Genomic DNA, 27,300 nt, shown 5'->3' on the forward strand with positions numbered 1-27,300 from the left:
ATACAAATTTGACATCTCAACAAGAATTTTTTGGATGTAGAAATAGAAGTTGGGTGTTTTCTTGGGTTCCCTTGGTGTTTTCAGGATTAACTCTCCCTGGAGTTACTTTATTAACTTTAGTACTTGAAGAATTCATGATTTCATTGGAGTTCTTCCTCCATTAATACATAGCAGTGCCTTTAACAAGCCTATGTCTTTACGAGCTGCTATGGCTAAAAATAAATAAATAAATAAATAAATTTCCCAAGAGCCAAATTTCTGTTGATAAGTCTCTCTGTGTTGAGCAAGGCTGATTTTTGTACTAAAGACTTATACCAGTAATTCCCCAGTCTATCCTTAACAAAGGATCTGTTAGAGCTTATGCTCAGGGAATAAAAACACATGATTATCAATTGTAGGTCACAATTAAGACTAAGATGAAAGAGAAGTTACTGTAATTTGAGACTGTCAAATTCATTAGTTTTTCTGTCATAAAAATGTGGATTAGATCTACAAAACAACTCTATAGAATTTGGAGCCATGATATACAAACAAAACATTTTCTTTTTTTTGCTATGTATTAGGAACCCTTTTATGAGGAGATCTGACTTCTAGTAAGGTTGCACACAAGTACAATCTGAGGAAAAAGAAGAGACGCTTCAATAATGCAAAAATCACTGTAAGGAAATTAAACTAATCGCAACCTTTCCTAAAGAAAATCCTTTGAATCATAATTTAATCTTAACAAATAAAAATGCAATTACTTAATTATTATCTCACAAAACAATACATTATAAACAAATTAAAATGCGAGAAGAGCTTGCACAGACACACATTCTTGATGACAGCAATGACAACTGATGGTCAGAAAGCAAAACAGATGACTACCAAAAAAACCCAATGTGCTATGGCAAATGATAGTTATATTGACGATCCTGTTATTAAGGAAAGATTAAATTCTTTTTAGTATTTTGTTTATAAAAAACAGGGCAAAGAAATAACATATTTTAGAAAAACTTCCATCAAAAATGGATAAAATGACAGAAAATCTGGAAAAATATTTCAAAAAACAATCTTATTATCAAAGAAGCAGGATAAAACATTTCCCCCTTAAAAGATTAATATAATATTTGGCATTTATATAGACTTTAAAAGATTTTCAAAACACTTTGTTCCTATTTGCTCAAATTTTCAAAAGGAGCAATAATATAACATTTAACACCTTGTCCTAATATAGTAATATAGTAAAAGTCTTTTCAAAAAGATGATGAGAATATACTTAATTTATACATAAACTCTATACAATTTTTCCATTCTCTGTTATGTGGGTTTAATTTATTTTCTCAATTTTTCCCTTCCAGACTTTAGGTCATAGTCTCCTCAGCAGAAATATAATATGAGTCAGGAGGGAAAAAGGAACCTAAGTCTTATATTTTATATTTAGTTGTATGCAAATAGGTCTGATAAATCTAGTGTGCAATATTTGACTGTTAGCTAAGTGAAATTTTATTTACTTTCTCATTACAATAGCATATAGAGGCCGTATTAAGTAGTCCTTGAGACTATTACCATAAATAAAATATCATTTTGAACTATCTCAGTCAGATACAGTTAGTTTACTTACTGAAATAAATTCCTACTGAGATTGTTTATAAGATATTCAAGATGAGTAAAAGGTAAAATTAGAAAATTTATAATACCTCTCCTAGTGTGCAGAGTTCCATGATTATCCAGACAGGGTTTTCTGTTATAACTCCAATCAACTTCACAATATGTGGGTGATCAAACTGACGCATTGTTACTGGGGGTGGGGGGGAGGAGAGAAAAAAATTAACATAGAAATAGTATTGGTTTTTTAAATTTATTTTTCAAAATCTGGAATATTTTGGTTTCCCCCAATTATATGTAAAAACAATTTTTCCTTAAATTTTGAGTTCCAAATTCTCTCCCTCCTGCTCTTCTACCCCTAACAGTAGCAATTTGATATTGGTTATACACACAACACAGTTTTTCATAGTTGTTTTTTGAAATTAAACAAGATTTTCCAAAATAATACTCAAACTTTTAGGCTAATGAGGGTTCAGTTATGAATCCAACTCCATAGATTTTCTTTGTTCAATTATGTGACTATAGCAATTTAACAAATGAATGAATTTATTTCACATACAATGAAAATTTATCCCCATTAGAAAAAGTAAAAAAAAAATTCTTCTGTTCTTCCTAAATTCACTACATTGCCCTTTTTGAAATTTTCTTGTCTCTCTTAAAGCTTCTATGGGTCCCAGTTTCCCTGCCCTTTCAGATGAGGACTTCATCTCTTACTTCACTAAAACAATGAAGGCTATCCTCCCTCACTTTGATCAAGAAATTCTCTCTAATTTCTGATGAAGAAATGACTCCTCTTCTTGCTAATGCCAACCTTCTATAATCAACGTTGGTCCCATATTTTATCATTTTGTGTTCAAATGGGCAAATCTATTATGTTCTTTTCTGTTGCCTAAAAACATGCCCATATCTTCCCCATCATTGAAAATCCTCACTAGATCCAATTTTGTCCACTTCATAACTTCATATACCTTTCCCCCCTTCAAATTCATTGAAAATTCAAGCCACCTACACTTGTTCCCCAACTTCTCCTCACTTTGGTATCTTCTAAATTCTCTTCCGTTTGGCTTTTGATCTCTCCAGTCACCTAAAATTGCCACTTTATTACCAGTGCTCTTAATTGTTAAATCTAATGACCCAACTTTCTGACATCAGGACAAGGCTGATTTCCTTCTCCTGGATGATCTTCTCTCTGGATTTTTGTAACCCTGATCCATTCTGATTTTTTCCTACCTGCATGCCTGGCTCTGCCACCTGGAGCAAACTACAAGTATACCTATCCCCAAGGTTCTGATCCAGGCTCACTTCTCTGTTCTCTCTTAATTGCCTCACTTGGTGATCTCATCAGCTCAGGATAAATTATTATCTTATGTAGATTTGTATGTCTAGCCTTAGTGGATTTTAGCACTCCAGTATCTCATCACCAATTGTCTAACAGTTATTGCCAACATTTCCATATGCATCTCAAACTCAACATTCCCCCAAAAGTCTTCTCTTTTAATCCCTTCCCTATTCTGAACTTCCCTCTTATCATCAAAAGCACAGCCATGTTTACCTGGGTTTACAATCCCAGTGTCATCTTTGACTCTTCACTCTGACTTCCCCCACATATCCAATATAATGCCAAATGTGGTTGTTTCTACCTTTATATCTCTAATACAGACCTATTCTTTTAGTACAAATGGCTACTATCCCAGTTCAGGCACTTATAACCTCTTGCCTGGATTACTATCAAAAGTATTCTAATGGGTCTCTCTGCCTCAAATCTTTTCCTACTACATCCCAGGAGCTGTTATTTCCAGGAACAAATATAAAGTTCTCACTTTGTCATTTAAAGCCATTCTTCATCTAAAGCCAGGGTGTATCAGGCTTTAGAAGTCAAAAAGGAGAGTTTATTTTTGATCTTGGAAAAAAAGTCACTAGTTTTCTGAGCCAGATAGCTGATGTGGTCAGACTTGAGTTGAAGATCAATTTGATAGCTGACTAGAAGTTGGAGAGACTTGAGGCAAGAAGATCAATCAGAAGGGTATTGCAATAGTTCTGCATGAAATGATGAGGTGAGTATAAGAGGAAAGAAGAGGGAATATACATATAAGAAAGATATTACAAAGTAAGAACTAATAGTGTTTGGTATAAAAAGATGAGAGGAAAATTTCCTATAAATCAGAGCTATCTAAAGATGGATTGGACAGCCTAAGTAGTTAGTGGATTGTTCCTCTCTGGAGGCAAAGGTTAAATGATCATTTATTTATTGTGGATGTTTCAGGGAAGGTTGTTCAGATATGAGTAGATTAGTTTACATTGAAGATGAAGAAATTAGGGCTAACATTCAGCTTTGAAGTCAGACTACAGAAAATTAAGTCACCATTATGGTGATTGGGATCACGAACTAATTAGGGAGATAAAAAGGATTACACTGTTATGGTGAAGAAGGTAATAAATTCATAATGGAGCCAGTTAGACTGCTCTTGTGATTTTCACCAACTTTCTTCAGCAGGATGTGAGTAAGGACAAAGGCAATGGTTTAAGAGAATACTTGTAGGTTGAGGATTGATAGTGTGAATTTGTCAACAGGAAAGGGGCTTGAGGAACTTAAAAAAGACAGTGTAGAGCTGATTTGTTCAACTTGGGATAGGAAAAGACATAGCCATTGCAGAGGTGATGGTCTGTGGAAGAACTGAGGGACAGAAAGATTGGGGATCTTATTTGGTTCATACAACTGTGTTGCAGGATATGAGCATCTTTGGCATGGAGGAGAGAAAATATAGTGAGATTGTGTTCATTGTTTTCAAATATTTGAAAGAATATTCTATAGAAGAGAGATTTAATGCATTTTTTGATTCAAAAACACAAAACTAGGAATGATGAGTGGAAAATGCAAAATGCTGAATTTAGGTTTCATAGAAGAAAAAAAGTTCTTAATTACAGTTACTCAAAAATGGAATGACAGACTCAGTAGTTAACAGGTTGAGAGGCAAAAAAGCTAGATGACAACTTATTCACTGTAGATAACAAAGCAGGATATTGGGGTATGAGCTGGATTAGATTACATTGAAACTCTCTTCCAAAACAGAAATTCTACAATTCAATTTGTATTCTAAGGCATATAACTATAGTAATTCATGTAAGTTACCCTCATTTGAATAATAACCAAAATTGATTATATACTGGTACATACCATGTGCTGGGCATTATGCTAAGTGCTTTATAAAATTTGATCTTCACAAATAGCCTGGGAAGTGGATGCTGTTATTGTCTCCATTTTACAGTTGAGACTGAGGCAAATAGAGGTTAAGTAACTTGTCTCAAGTTCATAGGGTTAGTGTCTATGGTAGGACTCAAACTCAGTTCTTTCTGACTTTATGGATCAGCGCTCTATTCACTGTGCCAGCTACTTGCATACTCTACAATGTTCCAGATAAATGAGTTTATTATTACTAGAAAAACAGCAGCTAAGTTACACAATGGATAGAATGACAGGCCTGGAGTCAGGAAGAACTGAGTTCAAATCCAGCCTTAGACACTTAACTAGATGTGTGATCCTGGGCAAGTCACTTAACCCTGTTTGTTTCATTTCCTCATCTGTAGGAATTGGAGAAGAAAATGGCAAAGCATGCCGGTATCTTGGTCAAAAAATCCTCAAATGAGGTCATGCAGAATTGGACAGGACTGAAATGACTGAACCATAACAAATTATTAGAAAAAAGGATAGGGAGGATTTACGGCAAGGAAAACTAACACAAATAGTATCTAATAAGAGAGTCAGTAGACCTGGACTCTCCATCTTAGTTATGCTAACACACAAAGCAACATTCATTATTATTTTGGCTGTCTTTTGCTTTTCTTCTCCATAAAATGAGGCTGGATTAGACCACATGTAAGGTCCTTAGACATCTAGCTCTGAGCTTCTGTGACATCCCCTGTACTTTCTAGAATCAGAACGCCCCAAATTATAGAAATTCTTGTTGGGTCAGATGTGTGGGACCATGGCTCTTCACTAGTTCTGAAGTTCAGGGTGGATCTCCTGGTATTACCATACCAGGTCTTCCATAAACAAGAGCTGCCACTTCTCACTCAAGAGTTTTTAGCCTACCAGGCTAGTTTGTGTGCAGAACAACCATTTATTTAACAAATATTTAGTGATTACTCAGCAATATACTTTAGATAAAGTGAAGGATATAAAGATAAATAAGAAGTTTCTTATCCACAAAGAACTCAAAGTCTATTAAAGAAGATAACTACTGTGTGGGGGGTGGGGTGGAATATAGCATGAGGGAGTATGAGCAAAAAACTACGTGGGTGACATTTAGTACCATTTCAATGTGATAAGAGTTTGGAAGGAGGCAACTGTTCATTATGAGTGGCTAGGTAAGATATAATGGATGAGCTGAGCCAGTACTTGATATCTAGAGGTGCTAATTCCCCTGGGAGCCAGTATTATTTATGATTTCCACATTTCTTACTGCACATGCATCAAGATTGTGTTTGTGGAACTTTTGTTTCAAGTTTTTATAGAGCCAATTTAATATTAAGAAAGGTATATATCCATACCCATAAACAATTCTGTGTGTCCTGCAAAGCATGTTAAAACAGTGCTTAAAAATGCATATATATTGCTTCAAAATGTATTATCTTATTTTTGTTTTTTCCTTTTTTGTTTTTGAATGTAAATTGAGGATAAAAATTTCTAATTGTATGACTTTCCATGATTTTGGAACTGTAGTGTATGATAAATTAAATATTCATTAGGTAGTCATTTATCAGAGACCTGCTTAGGATTATAGGGTTTAGAGTTTGGAGACACTGATCATCCAGTTCACAACCCAGTTATTTTATAAAGGAGAAAAATGAGGCTCTGGTATGAAATGATGTGCCCCTGACCATGTAGGTTAATGGGCATGGAAGCTAAGGTTTTAAACTATATCTACTATCTCCCATATTCATTTCTCTATTACAGATACATTATAGATATATACCTATAGTATATCTATACCTCTGCATTCAATCTTCTGATGTTTTTGTTACTCCTCTAACAGTAGCTAATAAAATAAAGAGCTAAAACAGAAGATTATTAAATAGCATTAATGACCCCAATAAGCAGCAGGCAAGAAAAAAACAATTTAAGGTTGGTAGTATAGTAGAAGGAATTTGGAATAAAGGAAAATATAGGCTAATGTTCCCTTGGGGGATGCCTATCACAGAGTCTCTCCAGCTTAAATCTTTTCAGACACACACACACCCTGAATCCTGATTTGACATTTCTCAGCTTGGCATTTAAGATGCTTAAAATTTGGTTCTAAATCATTTTGGCAGCTAGGGAGCACTGTGTAAAGAGGGTTGGACCTAGACTAAAGAAGGCTTGAATTTAAATCTAGACTCAGGTGTTCACCAGCTGTGAAATCTTAGGTAAATCATTTAGCTTGTCTGTCTTAGTTTCCTTATTCATAAAATGAGGAATAACAACAGCACCTAACTCCCAGAGTTGTTGTGAAGATCAAATGAGAAAATATTTAAAAGCACTTAGCACTTAGATGATTATGATGGTGATGATATAGTTTCTCATTTTGTATTTTATGTTTAACTAAACAGCATTATTTACTGTTCCCTAAACATGCTGTAAAATTTCCTTCCTTCATGAATTTCTCTTGATCTATACCTTACTTCTGGAAGGCCTCCTGTTCACCATCAAGGAAAAGCATGGGCCAACTGGAAGAGCAATTGACTTAGATTCACAAAATCTGACTTTCACTCCTCCCTCCACCACTTCCTTCTTGTCAGTCTTACTTGTAGACCTGAATTTCTTCTAACTACAAATTCTACAACTTCTATCCTGAAATACCGTATATCTTGTTCAAGCTCAAATATATTGTCCAGCCTTTCTGAGAACTTCCAATATCTCCCAGCAAGAAACAATTGATCACTATCTTAAATGAGAGTAGCATTCAAAGGGTAATTTTTGTTTTCAATGTCACAGACATGTTCTGGGCAGATAACTGCTGGGACATTTTGAAAGTTGTATATTTTCATGAACACACAAAGCAAATATCTTTTCTACAGAGTTTGAGGATATTGCTTAATGAAAGGGATTATTTAAATGTAAGTGTTTTTACTTTTTGTTTTTTATTTCACTAACGCTCTGAAGCGTTATTCTATTCTGAGTTTTTAAAACATCTGACATTTCTTAGACTGGCATTTGAAGTCTTCAAAAATCTGGCTCCTGAATCACCTTTGCAGCTAGGTAGCATAGAGGATAAAGCAGGATTCAGAGCCAAGATCTGTGGTCAAAATTTGCCTCCAGACACTTACTAGCTTTGAGACTCTAAAATATATAAGGCAAATATAGAAACAATCACAAAGGGGGAAAACAAAGCAAACTTTTCCTTCCCCCCAAGCCTCATGACAAGTACCTTAGTAAAGACTATACATTTTTCCAATAACACCTTTTAGTTAAAAGGAGCCTCAAACCCACTATATCCTATGACTGGTTACTCTGCCAATAAAAGCATCAAATAAAATTGTTAAGATTATGTACATGACCTTAAAAACATGGATTTTAATTTTAATTTGAATTACTATTGTCATGTACCATTCAGCTTTAAGCTGCCTATATTCTTGTATTGTACTAAATCTCAGTCTTCCAAGCAGTGGGCCTCAACTTTTTATAGCAAGTTTAAAACTCCTTTTAAAATTCTTCAAGATTCACTGCAATACAGAAATCATTAACTCTGTAGCATACCAACATGCACTGGGAAATTAAATTCCTTCTTTGCTGGCCTCCCTGAAGCTGAACTTCTATTTACTTTAAGTATCACATAAATCTTAATTTAGCTGGAAGAATCATCAATCACATGCTTGAACCAGTGCAGCTACTTCACCAAGCAAAGTTATAAAGTCTTATCCAAAGGAAGTAAAAATATGATCTTTAATCTAATCAATAAAATGAGCTGTTTTGATTTCATAAAAAAAAATAAAATTAGGATTAAAAAAAACTTACAGGCTTCTTGAAGGAATTTTTCTCTCACACTGTCAGAGGTACAGTTTTTACATGTTTTAATTGCAACTGCCATTGCTGGATTCTCCTGAGGAAATTACAGAGACATAGAGATTTTCTATTACTTATGTGTACACTTATAAATGTTACATTTTATTTTGCTATGTGAAAACTAGTAAGAGTTAGAATCACAGTTACATTTTATCTTATTGATTGATCAAAGAATTCAAACAGGCTTTTGAGGTTCACCACACTAAATACTTCCTAGCTATGTGACTCTGGGCAAATCATTTAACCCCAATTGTCTCAGGAAAAAAAAAAAAAAAAACAAAACTCACCACTGAGGATTCTTGAGAGATAAACATTCAATTTATGCTTAATTCTACATGGAACTACCTATTCCATTTTCTTAATGGCTATTGATGTTACAAAGTTTATTTTTGGACTCAGCTGAAATCTGCTTCCCTACAATTTTCACCCATTGGTCCTTAATTTTTCCTCTGGGAGTTAAGCAGAATAACTGTCTTTTCCCCAGAAAATGTTATCTTGCTTTAATTCATTATAATCTTTCTTATTGTGAACTTGATAATCAACAAACATGTATATTTCCATAACATGAGTTGTTACATACAATTTACATGTTTTAAAGAAATACGTACACATTTTTAAAGTAAAATTGCTTTTTTGTCTTCTTTTGCACTTTGTTTTTATACGTGCGTTAAAAAAAAGTTGTGGGTTTTTTTTTTTTTTTTTGCCTCTTTATCACTCATCACCAATATAACAATCCCCAATGTCCTTTCCCCCAAGTCAGTAAAGGCCCTCCTTTTAAGTAAGTAATCTCTTTTACACATGCCAGATCTTGAGACACAATGATAAAACCATAATCTTTCTCTGTTGTCCCTTTTTCAGGCTTTCAGTTCCTTCAAACAACTCTTGTATAGTGTGGCTTTTGATCTTCCTCCTCTGAATATAATCCAGCTTACAGGGCCTTTTAAAAGTGGTGCTTAGACCAGAACAGTAAATATGCTGCTCACAAAGCTGTGGGCTGGAATATTTTCTAGAAAAGTTAGATACACAAAGAAGGAAACTGTTTAAAAACTGCAGGATACACATTTAATCCCAACTAGTTTTCATAGTAGATATCAAGAGAAAGAGTATTATTAACCCATCACTAATGTTGAGAAAATAGTTCAAATTATATAACTTGCTGAGTATTACATATAAAATTTTAAACATGTCATATCAATTAGGAGGATAAATCGTATGAAATATGATTGTTCAATTTATTGGTGGCAAGTAAAAGTCAGGGGGTTAATGGTATCTCAAAGTCATCCCTCAGTTGTCTATAATGAGCCACTACACACCAAAGATTCTATTGCCCATTAATAACAATTATAATAAAATGCTAATAACTTAGTTATATAATGCTTTACAATAAACCATGTGAGCTCAATGATTTTAGAAAACCAATGAAGAGCAAAATGAGTAGAACCAAGAGAAACTGTATTCAGTTAATAGTAGTATTGTTTTAAGAACAATTCTGAACAACTAAATCATTCTGCCTGTTATAAATACCCAACTTAATCTCAAAATCCTATGAGGATTTTGAATCCAGAAAGGAATATTGCTGTGATGTTGGAAAATGATGGAACTGATTGATTTAGAGAAGCTTGGAAAGACTTGGATATATGCTGCCAGATGCTGTTAATCTCAGAGAAACATATGCTAGGAGAAAATAAACATAGTATGGCCATACTTATATGTATGAGTGTATATGTGTGAGTATTTATAAATGTATGTGTATACACATACACATCTATGTTTAAATGTAGCCTTCTTTAAGGTGGGGGGAAGAAAATATATAAAAAATAAAGTAAAAAGTACACTTCAGAGGCCTGGGAAAATCCAACAAGGAAGCAAAAAGCTGGACAGCTTTGAAAATAATATGTAGCATTTATTATATAGGAAATGGAAATTCATTGTTTAATACTGAATTCTCTCTTACGATCTGCTGTGTATGTGGCATTTTTTTTTTTCTTTTCTCATTTTGTACTTAAGTATAAAATTGAGGGAATTAAATAAAGCCTGTCCTTTATTGAATATTCTGTTAGCCTGAGTGTTTGCATGAGAACAAAGTGCTACTTCAGGGAATGAGATCAGTTGAATTTTAATGTTTCCAAGAAAGAACTTAGATGGGGGCTCAAATGAAACTGATTACTTTTATTTTTTTTAATCTTGCTTTTATTTATATCTTTTTTTCCTTAAAATCACCTTCACAATCCTTATGCCCCTACCCTCTGAGTCATTTTTATAATAACAACAGGTAGGTACTGATGAGGACAAAAGATAAATTCCATGAAATGGCTGTATTATTCAAATTAACAGTGCTTATTTTCATTGACTGAAGTCAATTACTATATTATTATTATTTTGAATAGTGCCAATTTGAATAATGCAAGCTCTTGAATTCACTATTCATACTAATTAGAACCTAGTGATATTTAATATTTATATAGTGTTTTAAAGTTTGCAATGTGTTTTATATATTTACATATTTCATATATATAATACATATATATATAAATATACATACATACAAATGTATACACATGTTTAGAAATATATATAGAAAACTCGCTTAATTTTCAGAACAACATTATGAAGTGCTGCTATCATTCCCATTTTATAGATGATGAAATTAAGGCAGTTAGAGATTAAAACTTACTCAGGGTCACACATCTAGTGTGAGGCAGGATTCAAAATCAGGCTTTCTTGACTTTGATTTCAGTGTTCTATTCACTACTTATATGCCTTTTCCTGGCTCTATCTATACTGTTTGTTCTCTGGTTATCATTCCCATCTTCTTCCACCAGAACCCTGGTCTCAAATAAGTCCTGGATTCTTCATCCTGATAGATAAATTTTCCTTTATATGGCTGGAGATCCAAGACTCCAGGTCACTTGTGATTGTACTATGCCTTTGGAGGATCATTCTTTTATTCTAAAATCAGTATCAATCCATCAAATTGTATTATATCATTAGAATGTAAATTCCTTGAGAGTAAGAAATATTTTGCTTTCTTGTGTTTTTATCTTCAGTATTTAGTCCAATGCCTTATTCTTAGTAAGAAATGCTCTATGTGTTTATCTATGCTCTTCCATTTCCTCGTTGATCCATCTTTCTTTCTTTCCATTATGATATACTCAAGTCACATTCCACCCATAGGTTTCATCCCAACTTCCTTGATTTAGGTCTTTTACTTAATGTTGGATGTTCTCTAAGTTCTGGGAAGTTGTTTATGGACATCTGAGACCATTGACTTTACTACTGGCAATCCTTTATTGGATTTTCTCTCTCCTTAAATGGAAATTCTTCCTACATTGTAATATTTCTCTATGGTATATAGTTTTGTGGATGTACTTCTTTACTTTTTTTCTCTCTTATCTTTTCTCCAATCCTCTCTAAACATACCTGACTCTAATCCCTTCCTATCTCTTATCTTTTTGTCTCTCCCCATCCTTATTATCTGTCCATGTGTGTATATGTATACACATATATGTGTGTATGTATGTATCTGGTTTAGCCAATCAACATTAAGATCCTTAAAGGAAGGGATTCAAAAATAATCTTTGTACCCTCTGTGTGTAGAACAGAGCTTGACACTTAAGAGTCTTAAAATGTTTGTTGATTGACAAAACATAACTACATCCTCTCTTATATTCCTGCTAATAGTGAGTTAAATCCAGAATAACTTTTTATTCTATCATTTATGGTTCAAACATTGTCTCTGCTAAGAAAACAAAAGAAGAATATGTTTCATATTTTACTTTTTCTCTGTCACCTCATATATTTTTCTCTTCTTTCCCAAGTAGCAGTCCTATATCTTTTTTGATTTTCTTCTTGCCTAAAACATAAATTAAAAAAAAAAAAAAACCAACAACCCTTTTTTGCTATCCTTCAAATTCACTACTAGGCTTACCTCATTCAGGGCTCTAGTACTTCTAAACAAGATCATTACTTTTTTTTTTTTTTTGGAGGGGTATTTATCTGTCTACCTGCCTTTGCTTCCATTTTGTACATGATTTTCAAACATTTGAGTTGTTTATTCAAATATGCTTATGTATCACTCTCTTCTTCATTAAACAGGAGTTGTTTCGGTTAGCTTCCTCAGAATTTTTGAAAGCAGGGACTGTCTTGTCTTTGCCTTTCTCTGGATCTCCAGAGGTTAGAACAGTCTGTGGTGCATAGCAGGAACTTAAAAAAGCTTTTTGATATGCCTTGTAAACTTGACTTAGAGCTGGGAGGGAGCTTCTAGGTCATCTATACAGCCATTTCATAGATAACAGAACAATGACAATACAACTCATCCAAGATCACAAAAAAAAGGTAGGGGTTTCAGCTAGGAAACTTTTATGGAAAATGTTAAGGGACTTACTGGACTCATGTAAATTCCTTGATGTACGTCTCCAAACTGGCCTTCTCCAATACAGCGTCCAAGTTCTATCCTTTCTCTTTGTATCTCATAATCCCTGGCTGTAAAAGACAACCCGTAAGTGACAGAATATTTAATAATAATATCATTTCAGTTGTGGAAAGAATAATAATTAAAACATCTCATTTTGATGTAATATATAAATAAAATTTTAATCTGTGGCACACCAATCTATGGAAATGTTTTATATACAGTGGAATACTCTTAAACATAGTCTGAAGGAAAAGAGTGCTGATGCAAATCAGTTGCAAAAAACCTTCAGTGGTCACAATGCTATAGAAATTAATTAGATTTGAAGTAGACGTGTGTGTGTGTGTGTGTGTGTGTGTGTGTGTGTGTGTGTGTATTCTCATCAGAAATTAAAAAAAATTATCTAATTTCAAATATTCAGAGAATCTTGAAGGTGAAAGAGACTACTTAAGGGATCACCTAACTCACCCCAAAATGAGTGAGAGTAAAGACAATACAGAAAAACATAACAAACTATATTTTCTGAACAGCTACTGAACAACTACTGCCAATTGAAATATATAATGTGACATTTTTGAAAGTTTAAGAGTTTTCCACTTTATGATATCATATCACTATATTATCTGCTGAGCTAAAAAGAATTTTAAAGAGGTTGCTAAAAATCAATTCTAACACTAGATGAATGAACAATTGAGGCTTTTGGTGTAGTGGCATAAACATTTTTGAAAGTTATGTTACAGAAGGTATTCACTTCAAATTAGCAAATGAAGATATTGAACCTTATGTATTATAAACTATTTGGTAAACTGCTTAGTTATAGAACAAACTACTCATTAGTTCAAAAAATTTAGCAATCAAATTTCAATTTAGTAATTTAAATACAATTTATTTCAGTTAAGAAATATTGAAATGCATATCAATATCTATATTTAAATTTAGATATCTCCTTCTCCCATCAGTCTAAGTATTATTAAACAATGGGAAAAATTAATTTTTAAATTATTTTAGGATTTTATTTCTATCATTTAGGGAAATAATTTGAGCTGAAATTCACATTTAAAGAAACAACATATTTTCCTCTTTAAAATAATTTTAGCTAGTAGCAAATCCATTGATTTAACTGTGTAATTAAACCAATGAACATAAAAATTTGAAAATAAAATAGTTGTAAACGGAAACATCCCATGTCACTCCACAGGTTGCAAATGCAGGCAAACACAATGATTTTAAGGGAATCCTGTTACCTTCATCTATTCCATAGCTTTCTGTAGTGCAATTAAGGGAGAAAAAAATTGAAGACCTTGCTTAGAAATATCTAAAATTAATTAAAACAATAATAAAAAATGTGGAAAGCTTATCTTAATATTTATTTATATGAAACATCTTGAGATAACATAACATTTAATTTACCCACTGAAATAAAAATGTACATGTACCTATAGAATGTCTTCATAAAACAAAATGAATTTCTACAAAGCATTTTGAAATTGCATAAACTCTCAAATTCACTACATTTTAAAATACATTTTGATTCACTGATATCTCTTCTAGTAATTTAATCCCAAAGGGTTTAAAAATATTCATAGCAACATTTTTTTTGTTATAATAAATAACGAGATCAAGTGGAAAATGGAGGAATAAATTATGCTATATGCATGAAATGGAATAGTATGATATAAGAAATATTGAGAGAGGGATAAGCTTAGAGAAACCTAAATAGAATTTTGCAAAATGAATAGAACCAGGGAAACAATTTCTATAATCACTACAATACTGTAAAGAACAGCAATTTTTGAAGACACCAACTCCAACCAACATAGTGATTTAACAGGACACTAGGGGACAGATAATAAAACATGCTTCCCTCTTCTTGACAGAGAAGTAATGGAATATGGAATAAGAAATACATTTTTAAGACTTAGCTCATGTGTGGATTTTAAAACATTCACTCTGCTAACTTATTACAAAAGTGAATTTTTAAAAATTTTTAAAATTTAAAATTAAAATAAAAAAAAATAGAAATGTCAAAGAAAAAAAGGTTAAAAAAAGAATATTGACCAAAAAGGAATGTAAAGAAAACAGAAGAAGATTCAAAGGGAGATAGAAACAAGCAGGATAGAGTTGAAACTAACATGGCAAAGTTTAAAAAAGGAAACATGTTGAACATAACTAGAGATTTGAAGATTCATATGCAATACCCTTTTTTCTATGCTTCCTTGTAAATGAAAAGGTACATTTTGTTTTTATCAAGCTCAAATATAAAAAATAATTATCAATATGAACTAAAAAAATTAGGTCACCAATGTTAATAAAATATCACTTTGAAACTGAATATTGGGCTAAGTCTATATATTAAATTTTAAGTTATTAATATTATTATTTTGAAATAACATTAGCTCTTGAATTTCTGGGAAAAAATGCCTTAATAAGGTCAAAGTTTTTAACTAGTCAGTTCCCATTATGGAAGTAATATATTTTAATCTTTAATATTAAACTCTTGATAGTAGTTAGTCAACAGATGGACAAAAGCATATATTAATTACAATTCATTTATGTATGTTATATCTTGTATTATTGGTTTTAATGAAAGAAAAGGAGAAATAAGATTCTGTCAAGGAAAGTTTAAACATTAACACTAGTACCCACGATTTGGCAGGATAGGTAAAGAAGGGTGAGACAACATTTTATCTTCCTATCTTGCCTGGAATGAAGGATAGTGGCCACACATGGGACAGACCCCAATGCCGATAAATGTAGAAATTTAACTTGTTCCTTTTTTGTGACCTGGGATGATTTTCCACTACCCCACTTAGATAGTCCTATGTGCAATTGCTACCTGCCTCCCTCCCTGCCTTAAGCTGTGGTGGAAATAGTGTGAACAACAAAGCAAACATATATGTTTATATCTATATCTACATATCATACCAGAATCACAAAAATTGAGAATGTATAGATGGCCTTTGAGCTTCATAACCTCTTCTCAACTCTGGATATTGTTAAGAACTGTGAATACTAAGCAAAATTGTCAAGTTACAGTCTTTTCTCTATTTCTTCTCTAGTCTCTGATCTAAGTGTGTTTGTATGTAGAGTCTAGTGTGAATTTAAAACACTAAAAACTAGATAGGAAAATCAACATGCATGATATAGGGGATTAAATAATGATCTTTTCCATCAGAATCAACTCTAATATTCTACTTTAAAAATATCTGCTTATTAGATGTCCTTGGTAAATTCAGGTTATAGAGTTTTTAAAAAAATGTATAGAAATAGGATTTTATTATTTGAAACATTTATTTTAAAAAAAATTTTGTATCAAAGCCATATCAAATAATTTACAATATTAGCTTCTGAGAATTTATTTTCTTGAAAGCAGTGGAGAATAAAGTATGAGAAACCTCTTTTGGAGGTGAGTCTGTTTATTTAAGGATGAAAAACTGAAAGGTACATTTAGTATAAATCAGGGACTGCTGTATTCTCAAAAAATGATAAGAAGTATTGATTTTTAGGTTGTCACCTTGAGAGAAACAAATTATTTACTATATTTCTCAAGTACTAGGATCATATTTCATTACACTTACATGGGGCATGTTTCTACTTAGGCCAAGACTATTATGAAGGCTATTAATTTTAGTGTGTGTGTGTGTGTGTGTGTGTGTGTGTGCGCGCGCACACATACATGTTGAGTAACTATTAAATTAATTTGTTAAATTAATTTAATTTTGAAACTGAAATTTCTAAAATAATGGAATTTTCAATGATCATCTATTTAAATGTAAAAAGGGAAAGACAATAATTTAAATGATAGGCTCTGTGATCCTGAGTATGATATTTAGAGTAATTTCAGACTTTGGACTTTATTACTTCAGAAATGGTACTTGGCAAATGTGAGACCGTTGTACAAACGTAATGTTCTATTTGAATATATCATATGAAACTTAAGTTTCAAGTTATATCTGTCAAATCTAAATAAGTAAAAAAAATAGAGGAAAAATTAAAGTTTAAAAATTCAGTTACTTACTTGAGGGCATTGTATAAGTATCTTCTTCATCTATAATTTCAGCATAGTCATCTGTTTCTGCAAGCAAGAAATCAAACATTCAGAAAGAAGAATTTAAACTTGTAAAATTAGAATTAAAAAACGGGAAATAATTTATCAGTTTCCTGTTTTGTTTCACTTTGGTGAAATGCACTTAAAAATGTGACTCAATCTTTGCTCATGTATGAGTCATTCATGGAGGAAAAAACTCAACTGTTCAATATGGACACAGACTTGTTTATCAGAGAGCAAAACAAGTGAATAATGGAGAAAGTCCTTTGAAAGGAAAGGTTAAAGGATGATTCAAAGTCACCAATATGCATTAATTAGAGAATTCTTACTCCTCTAAAGCACACACTTTATAACATCAATTGGGAATTCCTGAATGAATGGAACTACAAATAGAACATCTGTCTTGGTATATATACCTATACTTTATCTAATTTTTAAATAGTTACAACTCTGGTAATCTGGAATTATCAACTGAAGAATGGTTGAATAGTTATGGTATATGATTGTGATGGAATGCTATTGTGCTGTAAAAAATGATGGATTTAGAAATATCTGAGAAGAATTATATGAACTGATGCAGAGTAAAGTGAGCAGATTCAGAAAAATATTGTAATGATAATCAATTGTGACAGACTTAGCAATTATGATCGATACAATGATCCCTGATAATTCCAAAGGACTCATGATAAAAAATGCCATCTACCTCCAGAGGGAAAACTGATGGACTCTAGAGTACAGATTGAAGTATATTTTTTCTCATCTTTTTTTTTTGCAACACAAATAATGTGGCAATATGTTTTATATGGCTTCCCATGTATAATGTATATAATATTTCTTGTCTTATCAATGGGCAAAGAGAAGGTGGATGGAAATATTTTGGAACTGAAGATTTAAATTTAAAATAGCAACAACAAACTCTTGCATCTCTATGACATAGGTCTAGCCTCTTATATGTACAAAACCAATTTCACTCAGTTCAGGGGAGTGATTAAACAATTTCACTGATTTCTTTAGATTGCTTGGGCAAGAAAAGATCCTGTGTGGGATTGTTGTACACATAATATTTACACATACGAATATGCACACATATAATACATATACAGATATAGATCCAATCACATCTATCCATATACACAATATATGTACATGTATACATACATATATGGATATAATTCCTTGTTACATCTGAACTATTTGTTAATAAGAATCCCTGTTATTTTTCACAGAGATGATAAAAGAAAATACAAATATAGAAAAAGAAAATTATCTATAATAAAATGTTAATATACAAAAAATAGATTACTAAACTTGGGAGGAACTAGGGACTACTGCTAAAGAAAATACTTTTAAGTGAAACCAGAAAACGTTTTTTGTCATATTTCTCTGAATACTTCAAGGGGTCTGTGAATGTTTTCTCAATTCTGGGGGCCACATTTTACAAAGGTCAGTAATAAGCTATAGAATATCCAGAAAATGGTAAGTAGGATGGTGAGGAGTCTTAAAAATTTAACATATAAATACAGGATAAAGGAATCCCATGAAGTAAAGGAAATGTTTAGCTTGAGATCTGCTTTGAAGTATATTAAATGCTATTAAGAAAACTTATTTTGCTTGGCTTCAGAAGACAGAAATAGGAACAAGAAACAGAGGATAGAAATTGGAGCAAGAAAGCAAAAAGGACAGATTTAGGATTGATATGAAGAAAAACTTAACAATAAGAGCTATCCAAAAGTAGAATGAACTGCTTAAGGAATTATTCACTTTCCATGAACTAAGCCATCAGGAAAAGGATGGATGCATTTCAGAAGAAAATAACATTGCTTTTATTTAAAAAATTCAAATGAAAAACAGAAACAGCATTGTAGTCACAGAGTTAAATTTCTAGCATATGTGGAAATTTTATGGATCAAGATTTTAAAAACACAATTAATATGCCTCATTCTGTGAAAATTCACTTTGAAAACTTGGCATGTTCCTGCTTGCCCCATAATAAAAATTTTGGGGGATATAGAAAGGAATCTTTTTCAGGAACTGGTTGTAGGAGATGGCTGTGGAAGTCCTTTCTAACTCCTCACCTTCTTTGATTATTATCATATTAAATGACTATCAAATATTTCCACTCAAAAATACCCTTAATCTATCTCTGGGCCATTAACTTTTTAGAGTACTTTTTGTATATTAGATAATAAATTCTAGCATATCACATCACATGCTCAGAAAGATTCTCTCATGCTGGAAGAGCTTTGTGACTTAGGCACCCCGCCTATCTGATAACTATGGAAAGGCTCATCAACAGTAAGCTGGCTATTTGTTAGTAAGGTCTTTGGCCAAAAAAAAACTCATGAGCTCCCCTCCCCACCCCCCCCCCCCAAAAAATATATATATATAAATTGATCTTTAGTCCTGTATAGTTCCTGCAGTCAGAGTGGAAGAAAGTGTTAACTTTTTTTTTTAAAATAACTTTTTATTGACAAGAGTCTATGCCTGGGTAATTTTTTTTACAACATTATCCCTAGTACTCACTTCTGTTCCGACTTTCCCCTCCCTCCCTTCACCCCCTCCCCCAGATGGCAAGCAGTCCTATACAAGTTAAATATGTCACAGTGTATCCTAGATACAATATATGTTTGCAGAACTGAACAGTTCTCTTGTTGCACAGGAAGAATTGGATACAGAAGGTAAAAATATCCTGGGAAGAAAGACAAAAATGCAAGCAGTTTACATTCATTTCCCAGTGTTCTTTCTTGGGTGTAGCTGCTTCTGTTCATCCTTGATAATTGAAACTGAGTTAGATAAAAAGTGTTAACTATAAACTTTAACCTATGCTTCTGGGATTCTGAATGTGAGATACCTGTCCAGTGATCTCCTGGACACACTACTGGAGTATCTAAATTTAATAAATAAAAATCATTTACTAAGCATCTACTATCTGCCAACCACTATGCTAAGTGCTGAGAACATGAATAAAAGCAAAAACACAGTTTTTACCTTAAAGAAATCACAGTCTAATGGAGAGCAAACATACAATTGAAATAGTGTAGAGGGGAAATACCCTCAGAAAGTCTCTATAAAAACTAGATTTGATCTGAGACTTCTGGGCCTCTAGGAAGTAAAGATGAGGAGAAAAAGGATTTCAAACATGGAGAATAGTCCATTTCTAAAATATTGTCATATGTGAGGAACAGCAAGAATATAAATGTTCTTGGATTACATGGAGGGAAAAAGGTGTAAGAAAACTGGAAAAATAACCAACCAGAACCAAAGAATAAAGAGCTTTAATAACGTTCAGGCTATAATTAAAAGAAAACAAACAAAAAAAAGGAAACTGAAGTTGAAATAGATCAGAACAGCAAAAAATACATTAGAAAATATGTACCAGGAAAAAAGATTAAGAAGTAAAAGAATAGTTGCCTACACAGAAACATTGTGATTATGTATCATGAATATTTTCTTCAACACAAGGAAGGTATTGAATACTGGGAAGACTGAATGACATCATGAAAAATGAAACTGATTATAAGTTAATATACTTTTCTGTGGAAGTCATTCCTGAATCAGTTGTCAGACATCCAATGCAAAAGAGTAAAGTCACAAAAGTAATACCAAGTTATAAGAAAAAAAAATATATATAGTTAAAACAAATAAAACCTCATCCAACTAAATTATTGATAAAAATGGGATATAGAAGATACTAAGAATAATAATAATTTCAAAAGTAAGTTTAACTGATGCAAATCAATCACCATACTGAAAAAACTAAAAAAGACTTTAAAAATGTCTTTGCAAACACTTGACTTAACTATTAAGTGGAAAAATATGGTAATCAATGGCAACACAAGTTATATATATGTATATACGATTATTATGATTATCACCTCATGGCACAGATAAATCACTGAGGGTCAAAAATATCTTTTTCAAAAACATAGAAGACAAGGGGCCATATCACATAGGCATTTCTGGGTTATTAACAACCAACAGGTGAGGCTTCTGATCTAAAGGCCCTACTGAATGGTATCTTCTGCAATGACTAATTCAAGTCCCTGAATGTTGAAACTCTCCTGTTAAAAAGCCTAACTCAGCCTGACAGAATAAAAATAAGATGTTCAATGTATATTAGGCTGACAAGGACAATCATATTAATTCTAATATGGAAAATATTTAGACAACTGGATTCACATATTTCAACACAATTAATAAATTCAGCAGGGACCCTACAGAAATTCAACAACTAAAAAGTTCAATGCAGAACATGCCTCTATGACTTTGACATACAATATTAGTCATCTTTCAGTAGATCAGTCTGTTTAGATAATATACCCAGGAAACCAGTATCTCATCACAATATAGTCATGAGCAAATGATTTTACCATCCGAAACTGTTTCCCAATTTGAAAATGAAAACAATATTTACTTTACTTACCTCAGAGGATTGTGAAGCAAATGCTTTGTAAATCTTGAAGGGTTTTAGAAAACTATTGTGGCTATCAACTATTATTGGCAGTAGCTGTTTGGTAGTTTTTCAGTTGTGTCTGACTTGCCCAGGGTCACATGGCTAGTAAGTGTCTGAGGCCAGATTTTAATTCAGGAAGATGAGCCTTCCTGATTCCAGGCCTGGTGCACCATCCACTGCACTACTAATGTCTTCAACTTAATAACCTCAAATTGAATGTCAATTTTTTACTATAAAAACACATTTTTAATGATAGGAGGAGACAGTTTGGTGTAGGTGAACACTGGTTTTTAGAAACACCCTCTTATTCCTTGTGTGACCTACGGCCAAGTCTCAGCCTCCTCATCATGGAAAGCAAGAATAAGAACAGCACTGAAATGAGGGTCCCCCCCTGAAGAGAAAGTGGTAAAGTGGAAAGGGCTCTGGCTTTGAGTTCAGTTTTCTCTTTTGACTCTCACTACTTGTAGGCCATGGGAAGTCACAACTCCCTGAGTGTTAGGTTTTCATTTGTAAAAGGGAAATGGATGGCTTATGAAATCTCTCCTAGATCTAGCTCTATGACTTTATGCCTATTTGAGGTCCCTTTTATGTCTAGCTCCTATGATTAAACAAAAGCCTTAGAGACTTGTGATAAGATTAAAAAACAGAAGTAGAAAAAACACTTCATTAAGTGCATAATATATGAAAGAGGCAGTGAATGTCTTACCTATTAGTCATCAAAGAGCATTAAATTTCATCACAGAAACATTTTGTAAAAACAAAATTGTTCCAACTTAAAAGTTGTCTGTGGCATGAGTTTAATATTTTTCAAGCATGCACAGAAAAATTGTGTTTTTTATAATTTTTTATAATTATAAAATTTGTATACATGGATACTTGAATCAATTACACATTTACATAGGTGATAGATGACAAAAATGGTGATGACTTTATACTGGTTTTGGAACATAAAAACTATATCAATGGCTTCATTAACTTACATGAGAAAATATTTCATTTTTATTTTCAATAAGCTTTAACTAAAATTTAACAATGACTTTATTATGGACAAACATTATTCTGATAAAAGATTGCCAAATAGGTCAATACACAAAAAAAAGTTCAAAATCTTTGAACTAAAAACAAAACAAGAAACTTTCTTTTCTTTACCCCACAGCCACATCTCTTAAATATACTTGTTTGTGACTCCTATGCTTTATCATACCACACTAATGGTAGTAAAATTGTTCAGTATGTTCTAGTTCTTTAGTGAAGAATGAATATAATTCTTACTCCTCTCTCCATTTAATTAAAATTTACATATTTAAGATATTTTCAAATTTATATTATATCTGAACCACTAAATAACATGTTACAAGATGAGAAAAATGACAAAACACTACTCTAAAAATGATGTCACATTTTAAGGAATAATTTTTTTTCAGTTTTTTTCATATTGTTTATTATTTTTATTTATTTATTTATTTGATATTTGTTATTATTAGTCTAGTATTACGGAGACAATATAAAAGTATCATTAATAAAATGACTTATATAACACTTCACTGCTTAGAGATGGCTAATCCATCTTATACTGGATTTCATAAAATAATAAAAGAATTAAAGAAAAGATTCCAGTGATGTCAGTGGTTCCTATATGGATAAATAAGGAAAGACAAAGGTAGAAATTGAATAAGATGAGAGAATATGGAATAAGTGAGCTCAATACTCAAAGAGGATACACCCAAGAGGAATACATCTTAATATGAATTACTATATGTAACTGAATCTCAAAGAGATTAAACAATTTGTTCAGAGTCACTCTACTACAGGACAAGGAGAAGACCTGAAGCCCAGTTTTCCGACTCTGAGGTCAGAGCTCTTAATACTATATCCTATACTTAATTGTCTTTTCATGTTTCCCTTCTTATGCTTTCCTTCAATATCCATAGACCACCAGCAATCTAAAGGCTAAGAATCATAATTTGACCTATGGCATAAAGTCCATTCATAAAAAAAAACAAAAACAACAACAAAAAAATCATTTACTTTATCTAATTTTTAAAAATTAAAACAAAATTTTCTCAGTGATATATGGTTCAAACATTTTTACAAAAAGTTTGTAAAATCTTCAAATCCTAGAACCTCAGTGCAAACACATGGAACTGAGATTTCTTGCTGGAATATAACAGAAATCACTGCTATAAATAATTCAGTATCCAGCTTTCCTTTCTTAAAGACCCAATCTTTATTTTTTAAAGGCTTATTGTTGGACCCAATATTCTTTTTGTGCTGGTTGTGTTTGAAGCATATTCTGTCTTAAAAACCTTTGGTTGGGATTTAAGCTAAATTCTGAAATGCATTAGTAAAGTTTATAAGCCATATTAATACACAAATGTGAAAATGCATATTACCGTCCCCACTAATTTCATCTGCAGATCCAGGTAGCATGCAGAGAGAGAGAGAGAAGAAGAGGGAAAAACAGGGAAGGAAAGGGAAGCAGGAAAGAGAAAAGGAAAGAAAGGGAAAAATACACTATTAAAATCACAAGTAAATCAAGACTAGAAAATCCTAGTTTTTAAAAAATGACTAGCTCAAGATACAAAATTAAGCATAGCATTTAACTATCTTAAAAAAAATTCCTGTTCTCACTTCCATCTTAATCCCCTACTCCTAATACAGAAAGAATAATTTTTAGATCACAAGGTAGTTGATATTTATCCTAGTATCTTGGGAACACATACTAGATTATTTGAATTTAGAGTTATATTACTATGCAACATTATACAGCAAGAGTGTTAAATTTAAATCAATCCTTCAACTACAAAATAAAATGACCTTGAAAGCTTTCCATAGTTAGAAGCATAAGATCTAGTCCCCTTTCAAGGGAATTAATTCTTCTTTTGCTGATTTACCACTTTTAAGATTGGAAATAAGTGGACTATTCATTAAATAAAGTATGGTTTAAATAATAACCAACAAAAATAAGTCCACAGGATTCTTTCAAATGAATCATTGATATTCAAACAGGGTTTCCTGGCAGCTGGCCAGACCTTGTAGGATAACTTCTTCAGAGACTCTAGAACTTTAAGCCCTGCTTATAAGTAAAAACTGTAGTTTAAATGAGTACTGTTAGGTGAAATTCATGCACCAACTATAACCTATGCCAGTCTACAAAACATGATGATAATAGATTTGTCGATTTACTCAGAATTCCTCTATATTCCTTAGAAAGAATGAAAAGTAGTCTATATGAATTCTATATAACCATTCTATCTTTCATTCATCTGCATGCTGTTTTAGGGAATCATGAATGAAAAAAATGCAGTGTTCCTAAGAAAATCCTAAGATTACACAAATGAAACTCTAAAAGTAATTTTGCATTAACATGCATTTAAATAAAAACAAAATCAAAACTCCTAGTGAATAGCAGCCAGCAAGATTATGAGGCACAGTTTCTATGGCTCAATTCTTAAGACAATGGGCAATGCATAAGCAACTACTGGTTACTACAGTTCTGGGAGCAAACTTGTAAACAAACAGCAATAAGGTTTGTTTATTTGAGGCTTTTCATCACTAAGCAGCCCTAGCAAATATCAGTGCAATACCCGTGGGCGGAGGCTCATGGGAACAGAAGACCAAAGGAAGAAAGCGCTTGGCTTTCTTAACTTTATGATGACAGTGACTGACTCCTTCTTGACCAGAAGAGGAAAAGAAAAAAGTAGAAACAAATTATTTCAAAGCAAAAGAAAAAATTATAATAGTCTTCAAACAAAATCTGTAAATACTTAGGTATAATAATAAAATATTTGATTCAGGTTGGCAACACACAGTTCTTATTTTACTATACTTTTGTTTCACTAATATTTCATTGCTTTGAGGACTTATTTTCCCCACATTTTATTAATGGAAAGTGATGACAGATAAAGTACTAATAGATCTAGAGCTGGAAGAGATCTCTGGCATCTAGTTTAACTCCTTCATTTTTTAGATTAGGAAACTGAGATCATCAATTAAGTGTTTTGCTCACAAGTAAATTACAAAGTACTCAAGGTGGGATTTCTTTCTTTCTTTTTCTGCTAGCAGAAGAGTAGACTTTATGGAAGCATGATCTCCATCTCTGAATATTTGAAGAATTGTCATTTGGAATTAGACTTTGTCTATTTGTAGAGGATAGAACTAGAAAGCAGGTGAAAGTTACAGGGAGGCAAGAGAAAGAACTTTTATTACAATTAAAACTATGCAAAATTAAATAGGCTTTCTTTTAGATAGTGACTTTACTGTCACTGAAACTGTTCAAGCAAAGTTTAAACGATCTATCATGGTTTCTGTTGAGAGAGTTCTTAATTGGGTACAGAGAAAGACAATTTCCAGATGGGATTTCAAGCCAGAGTATCTGAATTCAGCCATTGTTCCCTTTACTCCACCAAGTTTTCTCCTTTTATTAACGCAGGAGCTACTTCCACTTGTAAAGCACAACTCTACCATACCTACTCTGATCTCACCTGGAATAAATTTTTTGTATCCTGAGGCTGAAAAATTCATCAATGAGGTTCATGAGTCCCTCCAACTTTAGTTAGGCTATTTATTAGCAGAGGCATGCCATAATTGTACTCAATAAATGCAAGGGGATCTTACATGCTTAATTCTAGGATCCAATTTAAAACTTGCTTGGCATTTACTAATTGGCTCTAACATATCTTTTCAGTCTTATTACATGGGAGTCTTCTTTACAGAATTTACAATCCACCCAATTGGCATTCTTCCTTCTCATTTCATTAACTTTGCATTGACTGTCCGCTAAGCCGCAATATACTTCCTCTTTAACTCTGCCTCTTACAATCTCTTGTTTCCTTCCAGAATCAGCTGAAGCACTACCATGTAAATGAAGCCTTTCTTGACCCACTTTCCCCATCTCAAAACCCCTGCTAGTGCTTCCTTAACCAAATTACCTTGAGTCCATTCCCTGCCTGTCTATACCAGGAACTGTTCCACTTTATCTTATTTACCAGCACTATATCTAACACATATGGGGTGCTTAAAAAAAATGCTTATTGATTTACTGACAATTTATCAAGACCTATATTCAAGTCCTTCCCTAGGCAAAGCCTTTAAGAAACGCAGGTTACCTCCACAACAGTTTGAAGACTGTGTCTCTCTCAGCTCACTTTTAATATTTTCAAACTTAAATTTCTATTTCAGAAACAAGACACATCAAAATAAGCACAATATTATTCAGGTATCATCAACTACATAACATTTTATTCAGTTAGTGGAAGACAAAGCAATTGATGGATTCAATAAACTCTCAAATCATGTATGAAAAGATCAAAATCTTCATCACCTTATAACACATTGTACTAAAAATGGGAAATAACAAACAATAGGATAATATATGTAGTTGAGAAAGTGCTATATTAAAATTTCCCCAATGTAACATCACCATAAACACAAAAATTAATCTTAATTGTATAGATTAAAAATTTGAACCAATGGATAAGTAAAACTTATAGAGATCTAATCTAGCTTATAATATAAGAATTTTTTGACAATTAAACATGTTCAACCATAGATTGCTATGCTAAGCATCAAATTCCTTAACATTGGAGATTATTAAAAAAAAGGCTCAGGAATAATAGTGATAACTCACATTTAGTTAGCACTTGAAAATTACCAGATTTTTTTCAAACCACCATGAAAATTAGGCAGTGGAAGTATTAATCCCTACTGCAGGTGAGGAAACTAAGCCAGTAAGAGTTGAAGTGATACTTGGGACTATAGCA

At 32.4% G+C, this 27,300-nt stretch overlaps 1 protein-coding gene across 8 annotated transcripts in view; it reads right to left on the minus strand.

The window, feature by feature from the left end:
* PTK2 (protein tyrosine kinase 2) overlaps positions 1 to 27,300 on the minus strand; it is a 389,065-nt gene that overhangs the window by 95,752 nt on the left and 266,013 nt on the right. For 3 of the 8 annotated variants that reach the window (XM_051971146.1, XM_051971152.1, XM_051971153.1), the window contains 7 exons: positions 25,126 to 25,209; positions 23,932 to 23,949; positions 17,056 to 17,112; positions 14,282 to 14,302; positions 13,011 to 13,108; positions 8,579 to 8,663; positions 1,680 to 1,780 (listed from right to left, as the gene is read on the minus strand). In XM_051971146.1, coding sequence (XP_051827106.1) covers positions 1,680 to 1,780; positions 8,579 to 8,663; positions 13,011 to 13,108; positions 14,282 to 14,302; positions 17,056 to 17,112; positions 23,932 to 23,949; positions 25,126 to 25,209 — 464 coding nt within the window. The remainder of the gene's footprint in view (positions 1 to 1,679; positions 1,781 to 8,578; positions 8,664 to 13,010; positions 13,109 to 14,281; positions 14,303 to 17,055; positions 17,113 to 23,931; positions 23,950 to 25,125; positions 25,210 to 27,300) is intronic. The other 5 variants (XM_051971147.1, XM_051971148.1, XM_051971149.1 and 2 more) reach the window with 5 other exon arrangements.

Source organism: Antechinus flavipes, chromosome 1 (assembly GCF_016432865.1).
Source record: "Antechinus flavipes isolate AdamAnt ecotype Samford, QLD, Australia chromosome 1, AdamAnt_v2, whole genome shotgun sequence".
Lineage (NCBI taxonomy): Eukaryota > Metazoa > Chordata > Mammalia > Dasyuromorphia > Dasyuridae > Antechinus > Antechinus flavipes.